At 43.4% G+C, this 24,519-nt stretch overlaps 1 protein-coding gene across 2 annotated transcripts in view; it reads right to left on the bottom strand.

Moving 5' to 3' along the window:
* The window catches only part of AIRIM (AFG2 interacting ribosome maturation factor), a 30,510-nt gene extending 6,041 nt beyond the window's left edge, over positions 1 to 24,469 (bottom strand). Inside the window, exons 1-5 of one of the 2 annotated variants that reach the window (XM_072610007.1) lie at positions 24,363 to 24,469; positions 18,468 to 18,750; positions 17,115 to 17,294; positions 14,109 to 14,224; positions 10,796 to 11,558 (exon numbers count right to left, since the gene is read on the bottom strand). In XM_072610007.1, the coding sequence (XP_072466108.1) occupies positions 11,521 to 11,558; positions 14,109 to 14,224; positions 17,115 to 17,294; positions 18,468 to 18,739 (606 nt within the window). In that variant the 5' untranslated portion in view covers positions 18,740 to 18,750; positions 24,363 to 24,469 and the 3' untranslated portion in view covers positions 10,796 to 11,520. Of the gene's footprint in view, positions 1 to 10,795; positions 11,559 to 14,108; positions 14,225 to 17,114; positions 17,295 to 18,467; positions 18,751 to 24,362 lie in introns of those variants that run through there. The other variant, XM_072610006.1, reaches the window with a different exon arrangement.
* Positions 24,470 to 24,519: the final 50 nt, after the last annotated feature.

Genomic DNA, 24,519 nt, shown 5'->3' with positions numbered 1-24,519 from the left:
TTTTTGCACCTGGGTTTCTTTCTGCCAGGCCCCTCCCCACCCCCATCCTTGCCCCATTGCCCTGAGAGCTCTGGATCCTGGGATGTACAGAGGGGGCGTGGTGTTGGTGAATGTTTGGGGATAAAGTGGGGCCTGATTTGATACTGCAGCTCATCAGGGTGGGATGGGGTAGGGGGAGGACCTGGAGCTCTCTGGCCTGGAGTTCTGACTCCCAGACAGCCAGGATCTGTGATTGTGGTAGGACTGTTGAGGTAGAAGGTGGGGGTGGGCTAAGGAGAGCAGCTCATATCCGTTTGGGTAGGCCAGGCCTCTGAAGTGCAGCCAAAGTGTTTCCCAGGAAATGACACACCTCCGAGTCCCCCAGGCACATGTTCTCTACTGTGTATTGGTAGCAGATATTGTTCTGATGATGGCATCAAGGTGACCACAGAGATGGGTCACCAGAAGCCAGACTGGACAGAACCTCTGCATAAAGGGAAAGTCCCTGGGGTCTGTGGTAGGGCACAGACGCTTCATCCATGGCTCAAGCAGACATAGCCAGGGGTTAGCAAGGGAACTGGAAATTTGGGGAGTGGGGGTGGGGGTGAGATGGTGGTAGTGTTGGAGATCCAGAGATAGGACTTAGGCACTGGAAGAGATATTAGAGACTGGCTAGTCCGACCTTTTCATTTTAGAGAGGGCAAGCAGAGACTCAGAAGAGACAAATAACTTGACAAACTCTCAGTCAAACTGAGAGTTGAGGACAAGACCTCCAAATCCATCTATCAGGATGACCCTTAATGAAGTGAGGGCAGGCCAGGAGTTAGGAGGTAGGGGAAGGGGTGCTGAGAAAAAGGGTGGAACCCAACCTTTAATGTGGTGACTGGGCTGGGCCCAAGGCTGTCATCACTGTCCTCTGCTTTGGCCTGAGCTGCTGCTTCCACTCCTGTGGGGAGAACATGCAACTCACTCCCCAAGGACCCCAAGAAGGAGGGAAGCGTGGGATCCCTCCCTTCCTGCTTAATCAGGACCCTTTTTTAGTCTGCTCACTCCAGGATGGCCAGCAATGTTGAAGAGAAGCTTTCAGGAAGCAGGTGGCAGGCCGGAGACAACAGTGACAGCAACCTCAGATCAGCTTGATTTTAGGAAAAACAAGTCATCCCACTCAGAGCTCTCCAAAAATGAAATGAGCTGCCTGAAAGTCACTGGAGGGCTTTAGACATACTCCAGACAAGCACTTGCTGAGGATGCTGGTAAAGGAGATCATTGTTCTGGAGGAGGGCAGAGGAGAGAGGAACGGATGCCTTCTGAGGACCTTTCCCATTCTCAAGTTCATGAAATTGTCAGCAGAGGAAAGAATACTGAATTTGGAATCAGGGGACCTGGATTCAAATCCCAGTTCTGCGTCTTACCTCTTACGTGACTAGAAACATTACTTAACTTTGAGCATCAGTTTGTTTGGTTTTTTTAATCTGAAAATGAGGGAATGGAACTTGAGGACTTTTAAGGTCCCTGCAGTTCTAAATCTGCGACTTATGAAGGCTGAACCAAAAGTCAGATGACATGGATTCAAATACTACTTCAGTTATTTATTACCTGTGTGAACAAAGGCAGATCACATCTCTTCTGCGGGCCTTGGCTTCTTCATCTGGGGGATGGTACAGAGATGACCTCTCTGACCCTCTCAAGCTCTAAATCTACAACGCTCTGAGTACTGCTCCTTGTTAGAGAAATAGGGCTCAAACACTGAAGTTCAGCAGAAACCTGGGCAGGAGATAAATGCTTTTGGCATTGCCATCCTATCCCCAGATGGTTTAAATTTGAAGCTCCATTCAAGGCCCCAGGCAGGGGTATTTGCTTCGAAGTTCCATCTCCCTGTAAGAAAACTGAGCAGAAATTCATGGATATATGGATTTCGGGTTCAGGAGGAGCTTTCATCAGAAAACAGGAAATGTGTCCCTCTAATCTAGTTAGTCTCTACTCAGAAACCTTCTGCAGCTCCCCATTGCTAAAGGATAAAGTCCACACTCATCTTGTCATTCAAAACCCTCCATGATTTGGCTGTAGTCTAGCTCTCCAGTCTTCTCTCTCATTGTCCTCCTTTCTCCCTGCCCCACACACTCTTATCTCCAGTAAAACTGGATTACTAGCTATTCCTCAAACTCATCTTACCTCCATGCCTTTGCTTGCACTTGTCCCAATCCCAGGAATGTCCTTTATAATCATTCTCCTTGCCCTCAATGCATCTCCACCTGTTGAAATCTTTTCCATCATTCAAGGACCAGAACAGATGTTTCCTCTTCCATGAAGTCTTCCCTGAACCCTACAGCTGGAAGTGATCAGTTTCTCTTTCTGAACTAACAAAGGATGCTAATACCACTCAAATGGCATCTATATTCCATTTTGCATTAGAATATCTCTGTCTTAACTCCTGTACCACACCATGAGCAACCTGAGGGCAGGGATCAGGTCTCTACACTAGAAGATCTGTCCCTAGACTTGTTGTATTCAACATTTTTATTAATGAAGGCACTGATGGTGGGCTTGCCAAATTTGCAGGTGACATGAACCTAAGGTGGACAGTTAACATGCTGGATGACACAGGATTCAGAACTATTTTGACAGGTGAGAACAAAGGACTGAATCTAATAAGATGAAATTTAGTAGAGATATGTTAAGTGCTATAGCTGACTTCAAAAAATAAATGTCTAAGTATGAGGTAGGGGAGCCATGGCTGGACAAGAATAGATGTGAACAATATGTGAGAAGTTCAGAAGAATGCAATGCAACATGGGTCAACCATGCAAAATAGCAGCGAAAACCAGATACCCCTTGTCTAGAAAATGAGAAGTGATCATTCTGCTGATCTCTGCCCTGGTCAGAATATAGCTGGAGAACTGTGTTTAGTAATGGGTACCACATGTGAGGAAGGACACTAGCAAATTGGAGAGTGTCCATAGAAGGACAACCCATATGGTGGAGAGACCTAAGATCATGACACAAGGATTAGTTGAAGGCACGGGGATGTTTATCTTAGATAAAAGAAGACTGAGGGTTAGGGAGGTCTTCAAGTATTTGAAGGTCTGTCATGTGGAAGACAGGTTAATTTATTCCGCATGGTTCAAGATGGTAGAACCAGCAGCAGCAATTGAAAATTATGAGTGACATTTCAACTTCATGTAAGTGAAACCATTGTGTCAGTGACTCTCTTCTGACATAAAGGGCCCAGGTACACTTCTGGGATGTGCTTATTCTTACACCAGTAATCTGAGCTTTTCACACTTCTTAAGATGTGGTCACCAATTCCCTTTACAAGCTCACTGGTTCACAAGACTTTAAAGAATGAACAAGTTCATTATAAAGTCAGAGAAGGCAAATAAATTTGTACCAGATTTCCCAACCAGCAACCAACATAGTCCTAGTCTCTTATGGCCCATAGTGACTAAGGCTTCTCCAATCCATGTCTCCAATGAAGGTCATTATTGTCTCTCTTCTGTTGGGATGTGCCCACAACACCATGTAGCTCCTTATCTCACATCAGATGAGTACCTTTTCAATGCTTCTCCAGGCTGCTGTTGGTGGACTATTTCAAATTCTCTCATTATTCTCCACTGATCTTCTTGTGAGTCTAGTTCAGCTCACTATTACCTTCTCTGTTCCCCAGAGAAAGCTATTCCTCAGAAGCAGGAAAAGGAATTTTATTAGTGCTTCTTTGCCTTAGCCAATGGCTTCAGGATTCTCAGTCTCTCTCCCTTCCAACAAACCCAAGCTACAAAGCCTGTGCCCTCAGGTTCTGAATGCTCTGGCATGCTCAGCTGTGAGGAACACACATTCAGATCCAGATTCCCACAGGGATCATGCCATCCTCCTCTGCAGACCTCAGGGCTTCCTCTTCCTCTTATTCCCCCCACAGGCTCTTGTGGTCCCTGGGTGTGGGTACCAGCAGGAAAGAGCATGTTCCCATGACAGCTAGGATACTGAAATGATGAGAGATGAACAGAGAAAGATGAGCGTTGCCCTTGGTTTGTTGGGATGGGGAAATTTTATTGATTCCTACTTTCTAACCAAAATTAGAAAGGACTATCTAATGAGTGCATCTTCCTTTTCTAGGGGTCTTCAACTAAAGCCTAGGCAATCAGTTGCTATCAGCAGTGGTAGAAGGGATTTTTGTTTAGGCACAGGTCAGAGTAGCTTCTCAAACTTCTCCAATCCCTTCCAACCCCGAAATTTTGTAATTCCCCCAAAATCGTGCCCATAGGAAACTGAAGAATGCCTTCTGCATTGTTGCTATGTACTGACTGTGCATCCGGTCTAGCTTTTGAAGGGCTCTTCTGACCACAGTTGTTCCAGTGTTTGCCCCAGGCTTCGGCTCCATTTCAGCCACACTCATCTCCATTCCATTAGTAGGAAGAAGATCAGGGGAGCTGGACCCCCCTCATGGAGAAATCCCTGATCACAGTATCCGCTCAAGCTCTTCAAAGTTTAAGAGCTGAGTGTGTTAATAAACCCTTTTTGTCTCTTCCAGGAGGTGATGGGAGGGAGCCCCAGGGGCATACTTGACAGGGCTGTCAAATTGGACAGGGTTGCACAAGGCAGATGTTGGCATTTTCTCCTTTCCAAGCGCCATCATCATCATGCAGGGTGAGTGGAAGGGATGTGCTGTAACCAGAGGATTGGGAAAGAGGAAGCCTTTGGGGAGCTGGGCAGGCCTCATAGCTGACAGGCAAGTTGCATTCCATTCATAGGTTCATCTCCAGATCCTGGGGAGCTGGAGAACAGGAAGGCAAGAGGAAAGAGTCCTAAAGGAAACAGAATAAAAGTCTGGGGGAGGGGGAGGCAGGACTGCATGTGTCTTCAGGACCAAGGGGAACACTGAGCTGTGTTTGGTTGAGGAAAAGGTAATGAAGGATGGGGAGGCTGAACACTAGACTGGGAATTAGAAAATATGGATTCATTTTCTTCATCTGTAAAACAAGAGAACTGGATTACATCTCCTAAGGCCACTTCTGGCCTTAAAATCCTATGATCCTTTGACATGTGGAAGTCCAGCCAAGCTGGGCCTAATGGCTTATTGGCAAAAAATAGAGAAGGTGCTGCCATCTTTGGAGGAAAATTCCCTGGCATATATAGTTAGTACTCAGCTTCTCAGAGGTTTTGGAAACCATGCATTCACCTTGGCCTTTATAGAAAGCACCTGGGCCTCACCTCATCTGGAGGCTGTTCAAACCCCATCTCCTTGCTGAGGACGATCCAGATGTTGGAAAAAGATGTCAAGTTTGGAGAACATCTGGGGAAAGGAACTGAAGAGTTGCTTCTTAATTTAACAAACTAATGAAAGACGATGAAGGTCTTTGGCAAGTGTGAAGGGTGACAACTCAACCCAAATAATGAAAAGATTAATAATTTGCTGAGTTGGCACTGTCCTCCCTTCAGAGATCATGTGGCCATTCAGGCTGATGTCTCTGTTACAGCAGCCTGCATCAAAAGGAGCTTTCAGAGAGGCACATCTGTCCAGGATCATTTTTAGCACAGATTAGCTTTTTGGTCCATTTTTCCTACCCCTCACTTCTCAGCTGCCTTTAAAGAAGCCGCGAGTTGTCTAAGAGCCTGTCCAAGTCAAAAGAGACAAGTGCAAAACTGAAAACTCGGCAAAGGGACAGGGCCTTCCAGCTGGGAAAAATGTGCCTGCAAAATCACATCCTGCCCTTGGCAGCTTCCCTGGATTTATGGTAGAGTTTTGCAGACATTTCATCACATTATAAGCCAGCTCAGAAGACCCTCATAAAACTCTGCTTATATGAAAGAGCAAACTGGCTGATAAAAATCAGCTGTTGCCTATAAATGTTAGATGGAGTAGCGGGGTTTATTAGGCTGGGCACATGAAGTTTGAGAACTTAAAGCCAGGAACATAAAGCTAACCCGTATTTGAGACAAAGAGTGTGGTATAACCAAAGGATTGCTAAATTTGGATTCACAAGTCCCAAGTTCAGGTTTCAACACTTGTTAGCTGTGCATGCCAGGGCAAATCCTCAGTTTTGGAAGCTGTAAAATGGGGATTTTAGCACACACCATTTATCTTTCAGTGTTCCTGGGTTATAACTTAAAAGTGCTAAAGAAATTCAAATTGGTGGTGGTACGCGAATGGTGTCTTAGTTGCCCCACTAGTCTGGAAGTTTCTCAAGGGCAGAAAGTTACTTAAAACCTGTATTTCTCTACCATTGCCTGGTATAGCATTCTACTCAGCATCAGGCAGGATAGCTATCTTCAAGTCAAACTTGGGTGTTCAGACCTCGAGTTACCTACTAAGTATATGAACTTTAACAAATGACTACATCTCTGGCCCTGTTTCCTCATCTGTAAATGTTTTTCTTAAACAAATTTGATAACTGCATTTCAGTATAGTTGATTCCCTTGGTAATCTTAAGTATTTTGTGAACTTAAAAACATTATTCTGAAAAGGGGTCCAGATTGCCCAAGGGGCCCATGGAAAAAAAAGGTAAAGAGCCTCTAAGTTGGGTGATCTCTTCTTTTCCACCTCTCAAGCCTATGAACCTGTAAGTATTTAAAGGGGGTGTCACACGGAAAGATAATTAGACTCGTTCTGCTTGTTCTCTGAGGATAGAGCAATGGGTAGAAGTTGCAGAGGGCTAGATTTTGCCTGAACATGAGGAACAACTTGCTATGAATGAGAACTCTCCAAAAGTGAAATGGGCTACGTTGAAAGGTAGACATCTACCCAGATGTCTTCAAGCAAAGGTTGGATGAATAATTCCTGGGACTGCTCTAGAGTGAATTCTTGTTCGGGTATAGATTGGACTAGAGCTAGGGGTATGCTGGAGTCAGCTTGAAATGGCTAAAATTTTCAGTGTGAGTATTTACACCATGGAAATTGGCAAATGCTACAAAATAGAACTCAATTTATCATTTTGTTGACTGTCTAGGCTTAAGAAAGCGATGGAGAAAATGTTAATAATGCAAATTAAACTGGTTGCTAAACTGAAGCTGGCTGTTAAATACTTACCAGTACATCCCTAATGGTGCCAGGTAGGTGGTGAGGCCCAAAATCAGGAGGACTCATCTTTCTGAGTTCAAATCTGGCCTGGGCAAGTCACTTAACCCTGTTTGCCTCAGTCCTCATTTATAGAATGATCTGGAGAAGGAAATGGCAGACTCCAATATTTTTCCCACAAAAAACCCCCCAAAACAAAGGGTCAGACACAACTGAACCACAACCCTGACACTGAGGTCTTGGCTGATTCTGTGGTACACCCTTCACAACACATAAACTCAACCATCCCTGTATAGTGGGGCAACCTAACATCAGCCCAGAGGTTCTGGCTTGTCCTGCTTGGATGGGCTGCCTTTATTAGCCCCAAAGTAGAAAAGAGACTGGTGCCCTCATTTGGCTTACTAGTAGCTGCCCCTACCTTCCTGCTATCACAGTTCATGTGCTTTGCTTCCGGGTGAAGAAATGTTTGAGGTACCAAACAAATAGTAGTTGAATTTGAATGAGTCATAATTCACCGTTCACACAACTTTAAAGTCAACAAAGCACTTTTCTTACCATTATCCTATGACAGTACAAGTGTTGTCATCATCACCCCATTTTACAAATGAGGAAACAAGTTCAGAAGTGATTCCCAACCCGCCATACAGCTAGAGTCAGAGATGTGGTCTGAGCCCATGTCCACTGAATTTAAGTGTAGAATTCTTTTTCTGTACCTTGCTGTTTCTTTTCAACTGGCAGGTGTTTCCTACAATTTGAGGTGAGCAGGTAAGAGAAGTGGCCTGAGTGTGGAAAAAGGAGCTAAGTAGACACTGATAGAGAAAAGGAAGGGGACCAAGTGTACCTTCTTCTTGAAAAGCTGCCTTTGCTCTAGCCAACCATCCTTCCCCAAGGCCATCTTGGGACAAAGTACCAGCTAGCCCAACAGATGAACCTGTTTGTTGCTCCATGGTAGGGCTCCGAGATTATTTGTAAAACAGACCACCATGGAATTTTACAGTGAGATTGTTGTTGTGTTCATCCTTTATTCGCCGTAACAGAACCATGACATCAAGATGATGACACAACTTGCAGCTGACTTTGACTTGAGTGAGGGAGGGCTGTGCAAGGTCATCAGCCTCACTTTCTCCTCCAGAGCCATCTGAGTCCAGAGGCTAGATATTTATCAGGATGACTGGAGATGGCCCAGGATGCAATGGGAGACCTTGGCCTTTTTAGGCTAATTAAAACACTAAATTACAGTGAGAACTGATCTATATAAAGCCCTTAAGACATGAGCACATGGAAGCTGAGGTTACTATCCTCTATCTGGAGGGCAGGCCCCTGGAAGAAAGGTTAGATTTGTTCTGCTTGACCCCAGAGGGCAGAATTAGAAAAACCCAGGGGAATGGGAGAAGAGATGAGTTTCTCATCAGAGCTATTTAACAATGGAAAGGGCAATATTGAAAAACAGTGAGCTTCCCATCGCTGCAGACTGCCCAAAGGATCCATGACACACACAAAATAGCAAGAACTTCTTCAGAGTCTTGACTACTAATTTGCTAGGATTGTTGCAGAAGACGTTGAACGTTGGGTATGGGATCAGACTCTGTAACTTCGCACTCTCTTCAAGCACTCTGAATTCTTTAATTCTAAGCTGAAAATTACCCAATGATTAGTCAGTCATCTTTGGCAACCTCTGTGCCTCCATTTCCTCCTTTGTATAATGAAGTAGTTAATTTATTTCAGTGTCAGACTCAGCGTTAGTCTTCCCAACATTGTAGGTCTTCTTGGCTCATCTGTCAATTCAAAGGGCAACAGATCCGCTGCCCATCAACAAGGAGCCAGTGAGTCAGAGCCTTTCAGGAATGAGAGGGAGAGGGAGCTGGAATTGGGTCACCTCCCTGAAATTCCTCTAGGAGCACTTGTTTGCTCCTTGCACCTGGCACAGAAGGCAGAGGGGTAAGGCTCTGGCAGGCAGCCCTGCTTCATTCCAACTGTCTTGGCCAAGGAGTGAGATGGGAGGATAACAGAGAAGACTGCTGCTGTTGCTTAAGGCCCTGATCACCCCAGCAGCCAGATAAGGAAAGAGGTTTAGGACCCAGCAAAGTTCTGGTCTCCTACCTTGGGATGCGGCTAAAGGGAGGGATGTAAAGGGCATTGGGCAGGTAGTAAGAATGGGTCCTTCTCTGTGAACACATTAACCTTGGCTCCCTTTTCTCCCAATAACAAGCTATGACCTAAATAGGTTCATTCACTTGGGACAAGTGCTTCCTCATCTTGTTAATGGAACTCTTATGCTAAATTTCTAGAAATGGAGAAGGTTCAAAGGGAAAGAAAGCTAATCAAGAGCTTACTTTATTCTAAACTACATGGTACATTGGAAAGAGTAGAATATTTTAAATCACAGAAATGTAAGAGCCGGAAGATGCCTCAGAGATTGTCTTAGGCAAACTTTGTCCAATGTCACATAGATAGTAGTGGCAGAGTCAAGATCCAAGTCTTCTTCTACGATGTTATTTGCCTCCATTGGGCCTGTACTCAACCATGACTGAGCAAGTTCTTTTTAAACCTCTCTGAGGCTCAGTTTTCTCATCTGTACGTTGGCAATAATACCCTAATCTCGTGAAGCACGCTAGAGATTCAAACAGATAATAGATGTGCAAGCGCTTTGTAACTATAAATCACCTCAAAAACATTAGCTATTAAAACTATTTATTTATTCCAAACAAAAGTGACAGCCAGAACATGTCCTTCACTGGAAGGTTTTATACCCAAGACATATTGCCTCCTTAATTTAGGAGTCATAAGGTAAGTGCCAAGAAGGAATGGACGAGGCCAAAACACATGAGGTTATGACCACCTTGGGGAATGATCTTCACCCTCCTCTCATCAATCAATCAGGAGACCACAATGTACCGATGTAGGAACTCTATCAGTAAGTACTTATTACCCAGGCAGAGAAGCAGAAAAAAGCTCTGACCTGGGAACCAAATAACTAGGGTTTGGGGTTCTCCATTTTGCCACTGAAAAAGTACATGACCTTAGTTAGTCAAGTCTCTTCCCCTCCTCTTTGTCTTCCTCTGTAAAATGGTAAGTTTGGACTACATGATCCGTAGGTTTCATTCTTTTTCTAATAGGCCCATGAACCTACAATCCTCAGAATGAAGAAATTCAGAAGTAATTTGTGCCACATTGCCACCCCCTTGTGGCACAGTTTGGAAATAACAAATTAGGGAAAATTAAATAAATTGGGCCAGTCATTAAACAGTAACAAAACCAATTAAACATGAACTTTAAAATGAACTTCAATATACAAATTTCTATAACATCTTAAAAGTGTAAACCTCTATCTCTTCCAGTTTTCATCCCTTTACCTCTAGATTTGAATATACATTATCCTTTACATACTCAGTGTGCATACTGAACTTCTCCATAGAAATACCCTTGTGATCAATTTCTAGACATGGAGAGAGTTCAAAGGGGAAGAGGGCTTATCAAGGGCTTACTTTATTTTTATTACTTAGTCTGGATTCTGTTTTTTCCAATTTTTATTATGTTATATCAGTCTTTTCCTATTCCTTTCATATTCACTAGCCTTGGATTGGATTACAGTAACAGAACAGCTTTCCAACTGTTGGGACATTTCCTTTTGATATGCTTTTCCAGGGTATGTTCCTCAGAAAGGGAATTATTGGACCAAAGACTATGAACACAACATACAGCATGGTTAGAACTTAGAGCACACCACCATCTGTTCCCCAAGGATTTAGTTTACAATTTCATTGGCAAAGCATGAGTATCTTTGTTTCTCCACAAAACCACCAGTACTGAGTTTTGTCATTTTTATTTTTTTGTCCCTAAAACCTTCAGAAGAGTTTTAAACATGACTTTGTTTAGTTAGACAAACTTGTTCATGACTTGTTCATTTCTGATAAAACGATGAATATCAGGCCACCGGACCCAGATGGCTCAGGTGAAGAAAGTGAGGTTGGTGACCTTGCACAGCCCTCCCTCACGCAAATCAAAGTCAACTGCAAGTCAGGTCACCATCTTGATGTCACGGTCCTCTTCAAAAACGAAGGACAAACACACAAAGGCACAGATGGGGCAAACACTTTAGGTGACAAAAACACAGCCAAGCAGGCACTGACTATCCCCCTTTGTTTCTCCTCATTAACACTTCCCCTCTTCAGTGGTTACTCCAGTTCCTCCAACATCCTTGGGCAATCTATGACTACTTCTTCTGTCACCATCAACCTGACTTTCCTTCCTGGTCCTCAGGTAAGGGCCAGGGACTGGTCTGCATGTGGATGCAATATAGAATAAAAATTCCTTGGGATCAAAAACATGGAGCCTGAGTACATATATACATATATAGAAATGTATACATGCATAGAAATATATACATATTATATACATATATAGAAATATACATATACATATATATACAAATATATATTCCAAACTCCAGAGTCAACATTTGTTCTAGAATGGCAGGAGAAATAAAGTTGGACTTTAAGTCTCTTTGTTTTGTGGATAGAAACACAGCTTCCTTAAGTCTCCAGGAAAAAAGATACATGCAGTAGGATATCTGGGGAAGGAAGAGAGAAAATTCTTGCTTTATACAATTAAGCTCTGTGCTTGGCCTAAGGGCTACACATAAAACAGTCCTTACCCCAAAAGAAGCTTATGATGTAGTGGGTGAAAAGAACAAGTTATATACAGTTTCTCAGATAAAGATCTCATGTTTTAAATATATAGAGAACTTTGTCAGATCTATAAGAATGAGACATTCCCCAACTGTTAAATGGTCAAAGGATATGAACAGGCTGTTTTTTGATGAAGAAATCAAAACTATATACATCATATAAAATGTTCTAAATCATTATTAGAAAATGCAGATTAAAACAGTTTTGAGACATCATCTCACACATCAGATTGGCTAAAATTATAGAAGAGGAAAATGACAAATATTGGAGGGGATGTAGAACAACTGGGATATTTACATACTGTTGGTAGGACTGTGAACGGACCCAAAGCCAATCTGGAGAGCAGTCTGGAAATGTACCACACAAGTTATAAAGCTGTACACCCTTTGGCCCAGAAACCCCACTACTATGTCTGTTTTCCAAGGTGATCAGGGAAAAAGAAAAAGAACCTATATATTCTAAGATATTTATAGCAGCTCTCTTTGTGGTGGCAAAGAACTGGAAATGGAGGGGATGCCTGTTAACTGGGGAATGGTTAAACAAGTTGTAATATATGACTGTGCTGGAAAACTACTGTGCTGTAAGAAATAACGAGTTGGTTGACTTTAGAAAAACAAGGAGAGACCTGCATGAAATAATGAAACGTGAAATGTGCAGAACCAAGAGAACGTTGTATACAGTAACAGCAATATTGTTTGAAGAATAATCGTCAACCATCGAGTTACTCTAAAATACTTAAGTAAATTACAAAGGACCCATGAAGGAAGATGCTATCTACTTCCAGAGAAAGAACTAATAAACAGAAGTATGCATAGTATGGTTTTACATGTATTTATAAATTTGTATCAAATGTAGTGTGGGGCAGGGAGGAAGGGAAAGAGACAGTTCGGAACTTAAAATGTAACCAAAAAAATTAAACTAAAAAATGTCCAAACATTTGGACATATAATATAACTTAAAGTGTGGTAAGTACCTAAGATGTATAAAATATTATATAACAGGTTAAAAGTGAGAGAGATAACTCAAAACTGGCAGAGAGGGGCAGAAGAAGAGGTAGAGGAATCAGAGAAGGCTTCAAGGAAGAGGGAGCACCTAAACTAGGAAGGACTTTAATAGGAGAGGAATGAATCTGCACATGGAAGGCAGTGCAAGCAAAGGTACAAACGAGGAGGAAGGTGACAGTGGGACAGCCAGAACAGAGTGACTACAGGAGCCTGGTTTGGTTAGTGTTGAATTTGTAAAGGGAAATTACAGAAGACTGAAAAGGCAATTTGTTGCTAAATTACAGAGGGCCCGGAATGTCAAGGTAAGATAAGACCTTCCCAAATTATGTTCAGGGAACCCTGATGTTTCATGCAATCCAATGTGATTAATGGTTGTTTTGAAATAAATTTGATCCTAGTAATATTTTATTTATATTTTAACTAAAAATAAAGCACCTTTGTGCATCGGACCCACATTTCCTCAGGATTAAAATATGCCTGATTTGTTGTTTTGTTTAAAATTTTTAAGAGTATTCTATGCCCCAGCAATTATAGGTTTCAACAAACCCCAACTATAACAGCTGACATTTAGACAGCGTGCAAAAACCCTTTACATACATCATTTCATATGCATCTTACAACAATAGGGTAGGCACACAGGTAGAGGTATCACCACTCCGTCATACAGATGAAGTGACTTGACCATTGTTTCTCTAACACTGGTTGTGTGATTAACGAATTCAGCCCATTCCTGGAGGCAATGGGGAGCCAGTTAAGACTTTAGAGGAGAAGAGTGACATGATCAGACCTGTACACCAGAATGTCTACTCAGGTAGCAATACTAAGGAAGGACTTAAGGGGGAAAGGCTGGAGGCAAGAACAACTGCTACTGCCGAGGCTACTGCAGGACTTCAGGCAAGAGACTATGGGGGACTGAACTGTTATGGGAGATACAGCAAAGTTAGCATTAGCAGAACTTGGATATGGGGGAAATGGGGGAAAAGTCAAGTGAAAAATGACTGATGTGTCAAACCTAGCAGTAACTAGGAAAAAGTTGGTGACATCAAGAGAATTAGAAAAAGGAGCACAACACTGTCCTAGATGTGAAGTCAGAAACACATGTGTGGGGGCAGCTTGGTGGTACAGTGGATAGAACACTGGCCCTAGAGTCAGGAGGACCTCTGTTCAAATCCAGCCTCAGATACTTACTAGCTGTGTGACCCTGGGCAAATCACTTAACCCTGATTGCCTCCAAAAAACCAAACAAAACAGAAACATATGTGCGATGTCCATATACATTAGACATCCTGCAGATGCAATGGACATGTTAACCCTTCTTTTTAATGACCCTTCCCAAGGCCACATGAGTGCGTGCATGCGTGCGTGCGTGTGTGTGTTACCAGACGGAGGGAGAAAAGCACTTGAAGTTCTGAATAAATAAATAAATACCTTGTACGAGGTCTTGATCATTCTCTGAAATTCGATCCCAGGCTTGTGGCAGAGTCTGGATGTTTGGCAAATTGCCCCACTGGATCTGGGAGAGAAGGTACTTCCTTTCCAGGTACCTTTATAGAAGTTAAGGACTCCCAAGAGTGAGATAAACACGCTCAATTTTAACAAATATTTAAGTGCCTCCCACATGCTGAGTGCTATGCAAGTTGCTAAGAGGGATATCAAGATCATGTGAAACACAATTCCTGCCTTCATGTAGCTCCCAATCAGATGGGGGAATTAATGAATAAATAAGTAACTACTGGAAAAAACCAACACATTAGTGCAGGGGTACAGAACCTGCAACCTTGAGGCTACATATTTCCCACCTCTGGGTTAGAGATACAGGAAAAACAGGAAAGCACGGTGTCTCTAAAGCTACAGGAACAGGAGGGATCCAGAAGAAAAGAATGGTCAACATTGGCAAACACTGCAAAGATCAAAAAGGGAGAGAGATGAGAAAGACTTGGCAGTTAAGGGACTCCCTGGTCCCTTCTAAGAGCAATATGGGAAAGTAAGTGGTGGGGAAGAAACTATACTGCAAGGAGCTAGGAGGAGAATGAGTAGTGACAAAATGGAACTAGTGGGTGTGTATAGTGATTTTCAAGAAGTTTAGCTGTGAGTGGAAGGAGAGAGATGAGAAATAGCTAATAATCATTCTGGACAGGGCAGGAGAATAAATACATGATGGCATTGTATATAAATACCCTAGTGGGTACCCTGAACATTGCAGACACCTAACCCCTGACCTCAAATGGAAATTGACAAAACTGAGAGAATAAACACCATAACATCTCATCTAAACAGAAACACCAAGAGATGAAAGCTAAGGACCATCAAGATACTCTTTTATCTTATCCAGTTCTACTAGGAAAAAAAAGCATCACTGATGGGCAGGACCATTGCTCCAGGTGGATAATGGAGGACAAAAGCTGCCTGATGCTTAGTTTGTGCTTTTTTCTGCCAAGAAGAATGAGCTGTGGTCTCACCAGGACAGAACAAAACAAACATGGCTAAGAGGGAGCTGATAACAAAGATGTGGAAATATTAGGAGAGGGTCCAGCTGCTGAGATAGAAGAACTATATCTGTGGTGGATGTGACGACTGAGCCACCATCAGTGATCTCAGAAAGGTAACAGAGAACAGGAGGTATGTCTCAGGCCTAGGTAAGGCTAAGTGTCTTCATTTTCCAAAGAGAGAAAAGAATGGAGGCTCCAAGCTAGAGGTGGTCAAGCTTGATTCTGATTCCTGGAAAGACCCTAAAATATCTTATTAAATAAATGGGTAGTGAATATCTAGACAAGGGAACGCTCACAAAGAACCTGAAGAACTCCTTCAAGCACAGATCAGGTGAGGCTGACCTGATCTTCTTTTCTGGTCCAAAACTGGCTCATCAGGGATGTGGGGCTAGAGCTAACAGCTTCCTCAGACTTTAACATTAACTTTTATCTTTTTTCTGATCGATTAGAAACTGATAGATTAACAGTGTGACACAGACAAGTTAGCCTAGATTTTAGCAACAAATTTCACCATATTTTTGTGGAAAAGACAGAGATGTGGGTTAAATAATAGGATAGTTAAATATTCATGTGTAGTTGAATAGATGGACTATAGAGTAGCCATTATTCATTCACTGTCAATTTGGGAGGTCTCCAGGAAGTGCTCTAAGGATGTGTTGTTTGACATTTTTATCAATGACTAGTGTAGGGAAAAGATGGCATCCTTGTCAAACTTGCAGGTGACACACAGCTGGGAGGGACAGCTAAAACTCTGAATGATAGAATCAAGGTCCAAGAAGGTCCTGGGAACACTGGGCTAAATCTAATGAGGTGAAACTTAATGGCTATAAAGACAAAATCTTAAGTTTATGTTAAAAAAAAAAAAAAGCAGTTTCCCAAATATAGGATGGGGAATGCATAGACAGCAGTTTGTCTGAAAAACATCTGAGTGCAAACAAAATGAGTTTGCAGTGTGACATGGCAGTCAAAAGAGCGAATGCAATCTTGGGCTGCATCAAGCAAGGCATTACTTCTAGGTCAGAACAAATCTAGCGTGTTTTTTTCAGTTCGAGACATCACGTTTTAAGGAGCACATAAGATGGACTTTTCAGAGGACAACCACCAACATGGTGAAGAGCCTCAAGTTCATGCCTTTACCATTACCTTCTAACTTTGAGAGACATGGATCAAATAACAGTATAGTGAAATATTCAAGTATAGTTGAATTGGCTGAAGGAATTAGTAAAGTTCAACCTGAAGAAGATGGTGTATGTTGTCCTTCGTTGCCGAAGAAGACCATGCCATCAGAGAAATGATGACATGACTTGAACTTGATTTTGTTTTGAGTGAGAGAGGGCTGTGCAGGTCTCCAGCCTCACTTCTCCTCCAGAGCCATCTGAATCCAGCGACCAGAGATTCATCAGGATGACTGGAGATGACCCAGGATGACGCAATTGGGGTTAAGTGACTTGTCCAAGGTCACACTGCTAGTGAGTGTCAAGTGTCTGAGGTGAAATTTGAACTCAGGTCCTCCTGACTCCTGCACTGCTCTTATCCATTGCACTACCTAGCTGCCCTTACCTGAAAGAGGTGGGAGCTACACGAGAACAATCTTCAAATATTTGAAAAGAAGATGGATTATACTTATATATACTTACTTAGCCCAAGGGCCTCATGTCAGGAGAGAATTCTAACAAGTAAAGCTGCCCTGGAGTGAGATGGGAAGGCTCCGGGAGGAAATGAGTTCATTCTCACTGGACATCTTCAAGCAAAAAGAGGATGAGCATTTATCAGATTTCTAGAGAGTCTTTTTCCAGTGTGGATTAGACTAGATAGCTGCCCAGGTCCATGCCCACTCTGAAACCCTGTAACTACATGGCCCAAAACAACTACTTATGAGCTGATGGCATGTGGGTTTCCTCCAAGAGCCTACAGTCCTCTCCAGTGATATCTATGTAAAGGATACGCATTTCGATAATGTCTGTCAATGTCCTGTAACCATGCCAGCATCTCAGCCAATGAGGGGCTAGCAGCCGAAGGCTGCAAGACTACATCGAGGCTGAGTTCATCTGCTTTCTGCTCATACAGCTCAAACACTTGTTCCACGTGGCTGCTGACTGTATCTCGTACCTGGAGGAGGCTGGTTCTGCAGGAAAAGACAATGGTGCTAAACAACATTGGAAAGATGTACAACATACTCCCAGCAACCTACCCACTTGAGGTAAACAAAAGCTATGTATTAGTGAGAAGTGTGTCCCATTATTTCTGGTCACATTTTAGTAGGGCAAGCTGGAGCTTGAGGTGACTGGAAATCATGAAATGTCAAGACCAGTGGAAGGATTTTTAACATGGAAAAGATTTGATGGTGTGAGGAAGGAGGAGGTGTGATCGTGGACTTCAATGATCAGAGGGGTCACACTTGTTCTGCTTGGCCCTAGATGGCAGAACTAGAGGGGATGGGGGGCAAATTTCAGTTCAAAATTCAAAGGTAAAACTCTCTTTTTACTGGTGGACAGAATGGGTGCCCTTTGGGATATCCCATCATGAGATGTCTCTGAGCAGAGGCTAGATGATCATTTCTCAGGGACATCACAAAAAGAGTTCATTCTGCAGATAAGACTTAGACCAAAATGACCTCTAAGGTTCTAAGGTTCCCTCCAATTCAAAGAGTCCATGATGCATATTAAGAATTTCACGGGCTAGGTAGTGCAGTAGATAGAGCACCAGCCCTGGAGTAAGGAGGCCCCGAGTTCAAATGCAGCCTCAGACGCTTACTAGGTACGTGACCCTGGGCAAGTAACCTAACCTTAATTGTCTCCCCCACGAGAAAAGAATTTTATGAGATTTCTTATCAACATCCTTCCTAAAAAATCCTTCTGACTTTGACGCTTTCTAACAAATGTTTGTCTTAATATGTACCACAGCTTTAGAGCTGAAAGGAAGCTTAGAGATCATCTAGTCTAATTGCTTCATTTCACATTTTACATTTTATATGAGGTACAGAGAGCTGAATAGCTTTGTCCATCATCACAATGCTAGCAGGTGGCATTTCAGCTGAGGTCCTGACTCTAACGCTAGTGTTCTTTCCACTGTACCACCCTGCCCCTTACACTGAGCCTCATGTTTGGGGCCACTAAGTTCTAGGACAAAGGGACCTGGAAAACATGAGGAAAGGAAGGAAGGGCATAGAATACATGTCTCAAAACTCGATGATGTTAAGCTATGAAAACGAAAAAGCTCCCCTAGTTGTAGATCTGTTCACAAATACTAAACATTAAATTCTTTTCCTGCACAAGAAACAAGTCATGGCATCTCTTACAGCTTCTCTCCCAACTGGTCTAAGAGGGCATCACCAGCAGCCAGCAGTTTTCGTCTCAGGCGGTCTTTCAGGTCAGGGAAAGCCCGAAGTGGGGTCTCCTCCAGCCGCACGTTCTGAGTGGCCTGCAGCTGCTCCGCCAGGTTGCTGAGGGAGGTCAGGAGAGGTGAGCAGTCACTCAGAGTACTCCTCCAGAGTCCATGCTGGTGTTCCACCACACGGAAAACCTTCTTCACGATGTCCTGCACAGCAGGCAAAGGCTCCCTTGGAGACATCTTTTCTGCAACTAAAACCAATCGTTAGGAAGCCTCAACTACAGAACCATTGAATTCAAAACACATTCATTAGACACCTATTACAGGCCTGCAGGCCACAAGGCAGCCTGTGGGAAAATGAAGAGGATGGAAGTACAGCTCAGGTCATCCTCAGGCCCCAAGGATGTTCTCAGATAGAGCTAATAGGGCTCATTGGCCCTTTAGGAAGAAGAGATTTAGAGGCCTAATACTCTTGGGCAGGCCTTCACCACATACCTCCTGAGGGCCACTTTGGTAGGCTATGTTGTGCAGGCCTGATCTATTACATGCAAGGCACTGAGCTAAGTGAGGATAGAAAGACAGAAGCAACATAGGTCCTGCTCTCAAGGAGTTCACAATCTGTTTGGGGAAGGACATGGATCCAGATAACCATGAAATAAGAGTAAGTAAAGTAAGTACAAATTAAGGAGGATATCCAGGCAAAGTGTTATTAGAAATGTAAGGAGCCAGTGAGCAGACATCACTTTATCCTGAATGGAAGAGGTATCAAAGAGGGAATCATGGAAGATGTGATAACCAAAGTTAGATGACAGATTGAGGGAAAGAGGGTCCATTGGAAGAACTGGGTTGGCATGAGCATGGAGATGGCAAAGATGGGCAAGATGATCCTAGAGAGTGCAGAATGGTCTAGTATTGGGAGAAGGGGGAGGAGGGGATACAGAGCATGCACAGAGTAGGAGTTTCAGAGGCTGGTACCCTTCATGTGGAACTTCTAATGCCAGAAGCCAGAACCTATACTCGATTTGGTAGACAAGGCAGTCAAAGAAAGGTTTTTGAGCAAATGAGTGATATAGTCAGAATAGACCATCAGGATGATCACATACGAAACACAGAAGAGCCTAGAGCCAGGAAACCCTAATAAAAAAGATATTATAATAATCTAGTGAGAAGTGATGAGAAAACTTCACATTCAGTACTGTAAAATAATAATAATAATAGCTAATACTTAGTGCTTTAAAGCTTGAAAACTGCTTGGCAATATTATATTATCTCATTTGATCCTAACAAGAACCCTGTGAAGCAGATGTCATTAATTTCCCCAGGACATGCTTGCCATAGAATTGCATCTAGCTAACCACAAGTCAAACAACTATTAATCAAGTGGGAGAAATTGGAACTTATTAATAAATGTTTTATTGCCTAATATGATAGTCCGTGCAAGGCACGGACATTTAGTGGCATTTTGTGCTATCCAAAGTCTATTTAATCAAGTGCTAAGAGAACTTCCCTGGATGACTTTTAACACCTGGATCTAAAACAATCTCTAGAACTGGTATGGAATAGACTTTACGGAGCCCAGACGGCAGCTGATGCATGCCAGTAACAAGCCTGGGGCTGAGAAGCTCAGCTGGATATGGGCACCAAGAGGGTAAGCACCAAGAATAATGACTCAATACCAAAAGTATTTAAGCCAGCTTTGCAGAATCTCCAGTGCCAGTATGCCATGATCAGATGTCTCGACAAACTCTTCTGAGTTCAGTTCAGGGTATAAAAAAAGAGGATGAATGCTGGGGATGGAAGCTCAATTCCAGGTGGACAGTCTCGGGCGGGTAAAGGTGGGAACTTCTAAATCTTAGAGTTCTCACGAGGCCCCCCCCCAGGAAACGACTGGGAATCGAGGTGAACCGAGCTATCTCGTGTATTTCCGCCTCTTCCCGTGAGAAACGTGATGGGAGAGAGCTCTCCCCGCCCTCGAGATTGTCCCGGATCTGGGCACACTATTGTTATCTAACAGCACGGTATTCAGATGCAAACTATGCTGCTGGAGAGTTTAAGTAGGATCAGGAAAGCCTGAAAGCTCTCTTGGGCGGAGGGGCGCGGAGCGGTGAGGACAACAAGGCTCCGCTTTTCCTCTCTCTTCTCTCCCCTCCCCCTCTCTCCCCACTTATACTTCTACTTCCAATCTCTTATTGTAAGATCTTTGCCTCCTTGGGAGATTCTTCGCTCCCTCCTAAGGAAGAATTCCCCTGCACTTGTAACTAGACCCTGAAATAAAGCTCAACCCTTGTTCGACTCTGGAACGTCCTTTCTCTCATACGAGCATCCGGTTTGGCCAACCGAAGACCTCGGGATAGAGGTAAGAAGACTCGGGTAGCCCTCAGGCCTCTAGGCCTGGCAGATGAAGATTACAGATAAAGATCCAGAAAGTCTAGAAAGGTTCAGGCTGCAGGGGATCCATCTTCCTTCCTTCCTTTTCCTATGCAATGCATGTCTCTGCTACTTTATTTCCAGGTATCAGTGACAAGCTCATGATCTGTTTCCCTTTGGGAACCTCAAGTGGTCTGCGAAGTACTTAAACTGACCCATGGGGTCACAACCCACAGTTTAAGAAGTGCTGGAGGGATCATGAGTGGAAAAAGTTTAAGAAGTCCTGGATAGTTGGGTACTGTGCTGCTCAAGATCTAAGACATAAACTAACATCCAAGGAGGGATGTGAGAATTGTGATGAGATAGTCTATTGATTTAGCCTCAGAACCATATATTAGGGGAATGCTAGAGATACAGGTTACTGAGATTTATAGCAAAGCATTTCTCTTACGCTATCCTTTTGGGTGAGATAGAGAAGTGAATCAAATGATGGTACAGTCAGATAGATTTGAACCCAGGTAAATTCATGGCCAGACCTGAAGAGTACTCATTCAAGGCTTGACATCACCTTATAGGGTCACAGCCTTCTGTCCTTGGGCCCATGTGGCTTAACATGGTTACCAATCATCTGTAGTTAGGCATATAGACATAAATGCCTATAAACCTTAAAGGTAAAAAAAAAAAAAGGCTGGAAAGGACTGCTAAACCACTATATGAGAGAATTGGAATTTGGATCTATAAGGGACAGGAAAGAACAACTGGGCTGAGCTCCATATGATGGAATTTAATAATGACACATAAAAAGTGTTATTCTTTGGTTTAAGAAAAATCAAATTCATAATAGCTTTGTGAAAAAAGATCTGAGAATTGTACTTGGTTGCAGGTTCACTTGGCATCAAGGGTGAAAAATGCTTATGTAGTAACTAAAAAAGCTAAACTTAAGCTGCATTAAGACACCCAACGCCTTAAGAGAAAAGGTCCATTGTATTCTGCCCTGATCACATCATATCTGGAATATTATATGTCTGGTTCCAGGTGTCACACTGTAGAAAGAAGGGCACCAACAAATTCTGGAAAGCATTAGAGACGGGCAACCAGAGTGGAGAATTTCAAGTTAATGCTACATGAGAATTGGTTAAAGGAACTAAGATGTTTAGCCTGAAGAATAAGACTTGGGGGAAAGCACAACAGGTGTCTTCAAAAAAAGGAAGTGTTCTAACATTTGGAAGAGAGATTAGAAGCTTTCTGCTTCTGCTTGGCCAAAAATGGCAGAGTTTGAGGCATGGAGGAGATAGGGATGGGGATGGGAGAAGGGGGGAGGGAGAAGAGACAGAACCACAGGGAATCATTTCAGTGACATGTAAAGAAAAACTTTCCTAACAGTAAGAGTTATCCCAAAGTGGAATGGATGGTCACAGCTCCTCCTTACTAAAGGGTTTTCAAGCAAAGGCTGGATTCCTGCTTTAGGGGGGATACTGTACAGAGGATTTTTACTCAGCTCTGTGTTAGACTAGATGATCTTCGAGATCTCATCTCCAAATGCCTATCACCAAAGGGGGTCTAATATGGAGGTAGTCTGGGCCCAGATAAGAATGATGAGGAAATACAGAAAACCACTAGGCCTACTTGGACTTGAGAAAAACACTTCCTCAAGTAAGGCCTAAACTTATGCCTCTGCTACATCCTCTGAAATAATACCTGATATTTTTAACACCTTAAAGTCTGCCAAGCTTTTAACAAACATTATGCACTTGACCCTCATATAAGCCTGTGAGGGAGCTACTACAGGTGCTATTAAATTCATTTTACAAAGGAGTAAACTGAGGCTAAAAAAGGTGATTTGCTTATAGATCACACAGCTAATAAGTGTAAGAATCTAGACTTGAACCCAGATCTTCCTGACTCCAAATCCAGAACTCTAGCCACTATACCACACTGCCTTTTACAAGGCAGAGGTCTAGCCACTAAAGCTAGGGTCAACAGGCAGCCCTAATTGCCCTCAGGTGTCCATGGGCCAAGACTTTAAGCTTCTAACCACAGTTCCTAGGTGCTACAAAAAGCCCTTCAGCACAGATCAGAGACAAAAAAATTCTCCTGGGGTGCAACTACTGGGCATAAGGGACAAAATGCTTGACTTGGAGAAAAGAATTCGGCCTCAGATACCGAGGACCTGTAGTTAGTAAGTGGGAAGGTCACTATCTTGCTTTTTTCACCTGTGAAATGAAGGCCTTTGTCTCCTTAGCCTTTAAAGTCCTTTCCAGCTCTAAATCTAAGATCTCCTGTGGTTTCACTCTAAGGTCACATATGGAAGATAACACTGAAAGAATGGAGAACTCTAGGGACTCACCTTTGCAGGTCTCCGAGACTAGGAAATTCTATTATGAAGGGAAGGGAATAAGCATTTAATAAGCACTTTGTTAAACACTTTACAAATATTTCATTTGATCCACAAAGAGCAGGAATTTGAAGGGGGGGGAGGGAGATGTCATTACCACATCTTGACAGGATTTGGCAGGAAGTCTCTACATAAGAATTCTCATATTTGGGGCTGTGACTAACGATTTACATGTATTTCTGGGACTAACGGGTACTCAGCTATAGTGTAACTATTTTGTTTTCCTCTTTTAATAAAACTTTTGCCTATAACATTTTGAACTGTGTGTATCTGCATGGGAGAAACTTATTCTCAGCATACTGGGAGTACTTTTCCCCAAATTTTCTAGGTAGGGAAGCTAAGGGAATGGAAAACATCCCCCAAAGTGTTTCTGTGTCCTTGCTATGCTGACAGAATCCCTAACGGGAGGGTTACAATGAAAATTCAGCTGCTCTTGAGATGGAGGAGGTTAGCCGTCAGGCAGCCTGGATGGAAGCCAAGTGGCCTAAGAGCCTGAGTCAATGTTAACATACTACTGACACTTAGATAGCGTTTGGAGAAGCCTCCTGCAGGCTAGGGCTCAGGCCCTACCTCTGACACCTGACTGGCCACGTGACCACCGTCAAGTCACTTCAAACTCTCTGCGACCTAAACAGCTAAGACAGTAAATCAAAATAAATACAGAACTGCGGCAGGCTCGGGTTGGTGGAAGGGCTCTCCGCCCTGGGAGATCCCGGCTGGACGACACCAGTATATACGAACATCACTTGAACCTCACAATCGTGTACATAAAGACAACTCCTGTTAATTTTCTTTTACAGCTGAGGAAACTGAGGCCCAGAGGGGGGAAGGGACCAAGGACGGACTTCGGTCAGGTCCCCGCTGAGGAGGCCTGGCTCTGCCAACGAGTCGCGGGGCCTCCTGGTCTCTGGGCCTCAGTTTCCCCATCCGTCAAACACTGGGGTCGGAGGGGGACGATCTCTGAGGTCCCTGAGGCCCTACCCAGGTAAGAAGGTAGGAAGTCTCCCTCGCCCTCTCAGCAATCCCCAACCCACCCTCCAGATCCTCGCCGCCATTTCCGACACCCCGGGAGTCTGGGGGCACAACCAACGCGCCACTCACCATGTCCTCCGAGCTTCCTGCTCCCCAATGCGCATGCCCGAGAGAGGCTACAACGGATAAAAAGGAGCTAAAGCAACTAGCTTAGTTTCCACACCCACAGAAAACACGTGACCCCTGCCACCAAACCTCCTGGGTATTGTAGTCTTGCCCAAGGATT

Source organism: Notamacropus eugenii, chromosome 5 (assembly GCF_028372415.1).
Source record: "Notamacropus eugenii isolate mMacEug1 chromosome 5, mMacEug1.pri_v2, whole genome shotgun sequence".
Taxonomy (NCBI): domain Eukaryota; kingdom Metazoa; phylum Chordata; class Mammalia; order Diprotodontia; family Macropodidae; genus Notamacropus; species Notamacropus eugenii.
Note: the sequence above shows the minus strand (reverse complement) of the source record. Positions and strands in the feature narration are given on the sequence as shown.